This window comes from Apus apus, unplaced genomic scaffold (genome assembly GCF_020740795.1).
Source record: "Apus apus isolate bApuApu2 unplaced genomic scaffold, bApuApu2.pri.cur manual_scaffold_34_ctg1, whole genome shotgun sequence".
Lineage (NCBI taxonomy): Eukaryota > Metazoa > Chordata > Aves > Apodiformes > Apodidae > Apus > Apus apus.
The window spans coordinates 453,401-460,862 of record NW_026248849.1 but is presented as its reverse complement, the minus strand read 5'-3'; the positions used below and the strand labels follow the sequence as shown (position 1 = coordinate 460,862).

Here is a 7,462-nt window from a genome sequence, read left to right as displayed (position 1 = left end):
AGGGCACAGACAGCTGCACTCTCTGCTGGGTACAAACCTGGCTGGCTGGCCCAGCCAGAGAGTTGTGGTGAATGGGGCTGGATCCAGCTGGCGGCCAGTCCTGTTCAGTGTCTTGATGAATGACCTGGATGAGGGGATGGAGGGCTTCCTAAGGAAGTGTGCAGATGATACAAAGCTGGGAGGAAGGGTTGATTTGCTGGAGGGTAGGAAGGCTCTGCAGAGAGACCTGGACAGACTGGATGGGTGGGCTGAGGCCAATGGGATGAGGTTCAACAAGGCCAAGTGCCGGGTCCTGCACTTTGGTCATAACAACCCCATGCAAAGCCACAGGCTTGGGGAAGAGTGGTTGGGAAGCTCCATGGTGAAGAAGGACCTGGGGGTTCTGTTTGACAGCCGACAACATGAGCCAGCAGTGTGCCCAGGTGGCCAAGAAGGCCAAGGGCATCCTGGCTTGTATCAGGGATGGTGTGGCCAGCAGGAGCAGAGAGGTGATGGTGCTCCTGAACGCAGCCCTGGTGAGGCCACAGCTTGAGCACTGGATGCAGTTCTGGGCCCCTCACTGCAAGGAGGATGTCGAGCTGCTGGAGTGTGTCCAGAGGAGCTACCAAGTTGTGAAAGGAGGTTGTAGGGAGGTGGGATTGGCCTCTTCTCTCAAGGGAATAATGACAGGACAAGAGGAAATGGCCTGAAGCTGCACCAGGGGAGGGTTAGAGTGGATACTAGAAAGAATTTCTTTACCAAAAGAGTGATTGGGCAGTGGAACAGGCTGCCCAGGGAGGTGGTGGAGTCACCATCCCTGGAAGTGTTTAAAAGAAACGTAGATACAGTGCTTAGCAGCATGATTAAAACTCTGGACAGGCAAATTAGGTTATGGCAGGGGGATTTAGGTTACGGTTGGACTTGATGATCTGCAAGGTCCCTTCCAACCAGGATGATTCTATGATTCTAAGGATATTAAGCTTACTGTGAGCCCCCTTTGCTGCCCTAAGGATCTTGAACTCCACCATTTCATGGTCGCTACAACCAAGGCTGCCCTTGAGCTTGGCATCCCTCACCAGCCCTTCCTTGTTGGTGAGAACAAGGTCCAGCACAGCACCTCCCTGCCTTGTTTTCTCAATTCTTCAGAAAAACCCTGGGATTTAGTCAGAAGAAACCTCACAGAGTTTTACCCAGAGAAGCAGTCAGTCCTTTGCCAGGGGCAGAATCATCCCCAGAATGAGGGCTGGCTGAGAGCTGAGCAACTCAGCAGTGACCCTGAGAAGAAGGGCCTGGGCATTCAAGGAGTGTCCCAGGAGCCAGTGGTGTGTGCTCAGAGTTATAAGGCCAGTTGCAAATAGGGCAGCAGAGTGACTGCATCATTGGGAAGGGAAGAGCCATGGGTGTCACCTCCCTGGATTGTGTGAGGCCCTTGACGTGGTCCCTCAAAACATCCTTCTCTCTAACCTGGAGAGAGAAGGGTTTGATGTGTGGACTGCTCAGGGGATGAGGAATGGGTGAGATGGTCAGATCCAGAGGGCAGTGGTGAATGGCTCAGTGTCCAGATGGAGATGGTGACAAGTGTCCCTCAGGGGTCCGTCCTGGGACCAGTCCTGGTTAATATCTGTATCAATGACCTAGAGAGCTGAGTGGTGCAAGTGACATGGCTGGGGGACAGGATGCCATGCAGAGCAGCTGATTTGGGTTACTAGACAGCCAAGGACTCAGAGCAAGTGTTAGAAACTTTAATAATGGATCAAGAGGAAACAAAGCAGGTCCGTGTCTCAGTTGTAGCGACACAAGTGCAAACATCCTTGCAGGAAAAAACCATGGATGACAGTAACAACAGCAGTAATGAGAAATATATTAATAATACTAATAATAAATAAAACAACAACAAAACCCCACAGAGTAGAATACCAAAAGAGGCAAAAAAACCCAGAAACATATTAACAAACAAACAAAAACGATGCAATGACATAAAGTGGAGTCACTTCTGGAAAGAGGCTTTAAATCTCTCACTCTTTAACAATGAAGAAATCACTTTCCTGAGGGCGTCCTTGAGCTCCTGGTTCCTCATGCTGTAGATGAGGGGGTTCACTGCTGGAGGCACCACTGAGTACAGAACTGCCACCACCAGGTCCAGGGATGGGGAGGAGATGGAGGGGGGCTTCAGGTAGGCAAAGATGCCAGTGCTGCTGGCCAGGGAGACCACAGCCAGGTGAGGGAGGCAGGTGGAAAAGGCTTTGTGCCTTCCCTGCTGAGAGGGGATCCTCAGCACAGCCCTGAAGATCTGCACATAGGACACCACCATGAAGACAAAACAGCCAAACACTAAAAAGGCACTAACCACAAGAAGCCCAAGTTCCCTGAGGTAGGAGTGTGAGCAGGAGAGCTTGAGGATCTGGGGGATTTCACAGAAGAACTGTCCCAGGGCATTGCCCTGGCAGAGGGGCAGTGAAAATGTACTGGCTGTGTGCAGCAGAGCATTGAGAAACCCAGAGGCCCAGGCAGCTGCTGCCATGTGGACACAAGCTCTGCTGCCCAGGAGGGTCCCGTAGTGCAGGGGTCTGCAGATGGCCACGTAGCGGTCATAGCACATGATGGTGAGAAGGGACCACTCTGCTCCAAGGAAGAAGACAAAGAACAAGAGCTGTGCAGCACATGCTGAGTAGGAGATGGCCCTGGTGTCCCAGAGGGAATTGGCCATGGCTTTGGGGAGGGTGGTGGAGATGCAGCCCAGGTCGAGGAGGGAGAGGTTGAGCAGGAAGAAGTACATGGGGGTGTGGAGGTGGTGGTCCCAGGCGATGGTGGTGATGATGAGGCCGTTGCCCAGGAGGGCAGCCAGGTAGATGCCCAGGAAGAGCCAGAAGTGCAGGAGCTGCAGCTCCCGCCTGTCTGCGAATGCCAGGAGGAGGAACTGGCTGATGGAGCTGCTGTTGGACATCTGCTGCCTCTGGGTGTGGAGACCTGTCCATCAAAAAAAATTAACACAGAAGTTCAAGCAAAAAAATCTAGTAGTTACTCTTAAAAGACCACAAGCTGCCTCTTGCCTTTCCTGAACACCTTGGGCACGTCCTTCTTGTACAATCTGGTTTGTTCTGGATGATGGTTCACCAGGGAGCTGTGAGCCCTGGAGGAGTGAGCCCTGCCCTGCAGCCACAGGTAAAGAGCAAGAAGGGGAGACCACAGGTTGGATCCACTTGTGGGATCTAAGAGCTTTTCAGCATTTCTCCTCCAGACTCACCCGAGTGCAGAGCAGAGCTGAGGGGATTTTGGTTTGTGTCTTCTGCTCTAGTTTCCCCACCACACCTGAGGAAAGTTTTTAAGGCAGAAGCCTTGGCCTTTCCACTGCTCTCCAAGTGAAACCTTGAAGGTGCTGAGAAGCAGAGGGACTGTGCCTTAGTGCAGAGTGAGGACAGCTGCTCTGTCCATCAGTCCTGCTCTCAGCTGCCCTGAGCTGGCACCTCTTTCAGCTGCAGGACCATCACACACAGATGTTCTCCTGAGGAGAAACTGAACATGGCTGAGAGCAGAGCAGTCAGATTGTCCAGTGCAGCTCTCCCAGCCCCTCAGCCCATCTCATTCTCCCTGAGCAGGATCTCAGCTCTGCCCTCCCAGCCAGGGACACACAGGGCTCACTGCAGCTGCCCACAGACAGACCAGGAGCAGCATTTCCATGGCCTTGGCATGGACATGTCTTCTCCATGGGGCTCCCAGAAAACACAGAGGTGCCACAGGAGAGCTGTGCCCTTCTGGAGGGCAGCGTGCCACTCAGCAGGACCCTGCAGGGGAAGAGCCCAGTATCCCAAAGATGGGGTATCCTGACAGGAGGGTCAGCTCAGCCCCAGCCCCACACCCTGCAGTCCTCACAGCCCCAGATATCAGGCCATTGGGATGCTTTTCCTCCATGGACACAATGGCAGGACAGGACACCCAGCATCAGTGTCTGAGCTGCACCCAAATCATCACCCCCCACCCCAAGGAGAAGAAGGAGAAGAACAAGGGCAGCAGGGGCAGGAGGGGAACATGCCAAAGTGCTGCTGCTGAGAGAGTTGGGACAGGGACACAAGGTCAGAGACTCGAGCATTTCTGCTCTGTGGTGCTGGGGTGTCTGGGAAGGGAACTCAGGACTAAGTCCCCATGATATGAAGGGCTGGGAGTTGTACAGAGGGGGAGAGGAGAGCAGGGGGTTGCTCTTGGGAAGGCATCAGCCCTGCAGGGATGGCAGGAAGGTGTCCAGATCCCCCTTCCCATGACTTGCAGGCAGCAGCTCCCTCTCCCTCCCTGCCCATGTCTCTGCTGCCTGGAGCTGTCTCTGCTGCCTGGAGCTGCTTCTCTGTCTCCATGTGCCCTCCTTAGCAGGGCTCCCAGAGCCCATCCCACCCGCCGGGTGCTCAGCTCTGCCTGGAAGACACCCCTTGTAGCAGGGACCTGCCAGGGGCAGCTCTGGGTGTGCAGGGGCTCAGCAGCAGCTCAGACAAGTCCCCACTAGCTCTGGGGTCTCAGTGCCTTCTCCAGAGTGGAAAGCTCAATTCTCATCTCCCACTGCCCACCCAGCTCACCAAGAGTACAGAACTCAAAGCACAGACTCCTTTTCTCCAGGGAAATGCTGCCTCTCTGTGCTGCTTCAGAAGGACCCTCTGCAAATGCCCTGGGGGTGATCTGGAGCTGTGAGCAGTCCTGACCCACACAGCACCCTCTCAGAAGCAGAAGGACCCGTCCTTGCCCTGCCAGGGACGACTAATTCCGCACAGAGCTTCTCCCCACAGTCCTTGAGGAGCTCCCCGGGCAGGCTGAGAGCTGCCCCTGGCAGGCAGCACAGCCCCTGCCCCAGCACACAGCCCCTCAGCTGCAGGACCCTGCTCTGACAACAGCCCTGGGCACCCCTGCCTGCACCCCTGCCTGCACCAAGATCCAAAATGGCACAACCAGAGCCACCCACACCAAAGCCCTGACACACCTCACACACCCCATAAGCTGTGGCTGTGCCAGCTGCAGGAGATGCCTCCAGGAACTGCACCCACCTTGCCCTGCACCCACAGACTCACCGTGCCAAGGGCTGCACAGATGTCTCCTCCACTCAGCTCTCACTCCCCCCCAGTCCTGAGCACCTTTAAGCTCTCTCTGCCTTGCCCATCTCCCTCAGACCCCCTGGCAGTGTCCTTCTCCCTGCTGGGCCAAGCAGAGGAGCTGCTCCTGGGCAGAGCTGTCTCTCTGCAGCACTGCCCACTTGCCAGCAGCTCCCTCCATCCCAGGAGCCCAGCTCAGAACCTTAATGAGCCCTCTGGTGGCTTTGCTGCTGAGCCCATGAAGCTGAGACAGGGAGAGGAAGCTGATGAAACCTCTGCAGAAGTCAGAGCCCAACTGCAAAGTTTCTGTCAGTGCTGATGGGTCCCAGTGAGGGACACGAGTGAGGAAGCGTCCCCAGGGTGTGGGTAGAGCAGGAAAGAGGAGGCAGGGATGGCAGGTGGGGAAGAGGAAGGTGAAGGTGGCTCTGGGGCTGAGTGACCCTGGGTGTGTTTCATGACTGCAGAGGACCAAGCCCTGTCCCCCTTCACCAAAGGTGCCAGCCCTGACCCCCAGCCCCTGGGAAGGGAGATCCTGTCCCTCACTCACCCCTCAGAGCTCTCCCTGGGGCACTGGGATGTGGAGCTGTGCAATGCCAAGGGCAGGACCAGGGCACGACACTTCTGCCTGCTCCCTCAGCCTTGTGTGTGTCCAAGTGGTGCAGCAGGTCACTGACCATCTCCTCTGGGATGATGGGGGCTCCATTCTGCTCCCCATCCCTGCCTTCCAGCTCAGGGGGCTGCGTACCCAGTGAGCAACTGGTCCTGCTGCTAAAGGCTGAGGCAAAGAAGGCATGAAGCACCTCAGGCTACTCCTCCTCCCTGGTCACTGTGTTTCCAGCTGCATCTAATAAGGGATAGAGGTTCTCCTTACCCCTCCTTTTGTTGATAGAGTTATAGAAGTGTTTCTGTTCAGCTTTGACAGCTGCAGCCAGGTTGATTTCAAATTGGAATTTGGCCTCTTTTTCCAAAGGACATATGGTGGGGAAAGGTCCCTCTTCTCTTCCCCCACATCAGACTAAACAAAATGTCTTTCAAGCCAGGAAAGCAAGAGTTGTGTTTTTTTGCTGATATAGCCCAGGACAGACTGGAACAGGCCTCCCGCTCTACCAGATAACTCCACAGCAAGAAAAGAGCATAAGGGTTCTGATAACCGGCAGAAGAAGGGACAATAGGTTGAAGATGCCTCTGACAGAGCACGTACCTGGCCAGTGCTAATTGGCTAATTTGAACAGTGGTACTTCTCAAACAGTGATTTCTGATCTATAAAAGAGGGCAAGATCTGCAGGCTGGTGCTCTCTGCCTGCCCAGGAGGAGACCCTGCTGCAGCAGCAGAAGCCATGGGAACCTGCAGCAGACCCTGCTGCAGCAGCAGAAGCCGTGGGAACCTGCAGCAGACCCTGCTGCAGCAGCAGAAGCCATGGGAACCTGCAGCAGACCCTGCTGCAGCAGCAGAAGCCATGGGAACCTGCAGCAGACCCTGCTACAGCAGCAGAAGCCATGGGAACCTGCAGCAGACCCTGCTGCAGCAGCAGAAGCCATGGGAACCTGCAGCAGACCCTGCTGCAGCAGCAGAAGCCCCTGGAACGCCAGCCCCGCTGTCCGGAGGAGCCGAGAGGGAAGGGGGGCTGCCCCGCGACCGCTGCCCGGAGAAGCGGAAAGGGGGGCACCTGTGCCCGCTCCCCGGGGACCCTGCCTGCCCAGCCTGAACCAAACCAGACCAAAGTAGGAGCTTGCCCAGCCTGCGTTTGTCATCTGCTTCGGGACTGGAGCCGTGCTTGCCGCAGCTGCTGCTGCTGGGAGGGGTCGCCCCGGTTCCCGGGAAGCCCCCCCACGGATCTCCTGCCGAGCCTGCCAGCGCATCCCGGGAACCACGCGCTGCGGAAGGAGGGTAAATACACACACACACACACACAGAGACACAGACACACTCATACACACACACACACACACTCTAAATTTCCTGCCGGGCTCAACTCCTTCCCTTTCACTCCATTGATTTTACACTTCTTCTCGGAGTGTGCCTTTAAAAGACCAGAGCACCTTGGAATCCCTTTCCAATAGACACCTGGACAGCCTCTCCTGAACCTTGTTCCCTTAACTTGTGTTGACCCTTAATAAACCTATTAATTCATAAACTAAACATTGGCCTCAGTAGCAATTTGTGAGCGTGGTGGGAGGGTGTTCTGATCTACCCTCTAAGATACGGCCCCGCGGTGGCCGTTCCTCCGTGAGAGGCAGCGCCGCGTGTGACCCTCGGGCTCATTCACAAACCCCTCCACACTGAGGGGGAAGTCGCAGAAACATCCTGACAGCCGGGAGCCCCCGATACCGGCCTGTGACACCCTTGTTATCATAGATCACCTCTGGCACCTCTGGGGGCTGTGATACACCCACTCAGTGCCCTTTGGCCCAGT

General features: G+C 55.8%; 1 protein-coding gene across 1 annotated transcript; it reads right to left on the bottom strand.

The window, feature by feature from the left end:
• Positions 1 to 1,966: 1,966 nt before the first annotated feature.
• LOC127396225 (olfactory receptor 14J1-like) lies at positions 1,967 to 2,923 on the bottom strand. Its single transcript, XM_051643845.1, has one exon. The coding sequence runs from the start codon at positions 2,921 to 2,923 to the stop codon at positions 1,967 to 1,969; it is 957 nt and encodes a 318-aa protein (XP_051499805.1).
• Positions 2,924 to 7,462: the final 4,539 nt, after the last annotated feature.

What these genes read in the sequence shown, in the direction of transcription:
- LOC127396225 (XM_051643845.1), bottom strand. Translation starts at nt 2,923, where the DNA reads ATGTCCAACAGCAGCTCCATCAGCCAGTTCCTCCTCCTGGCATTCGCA.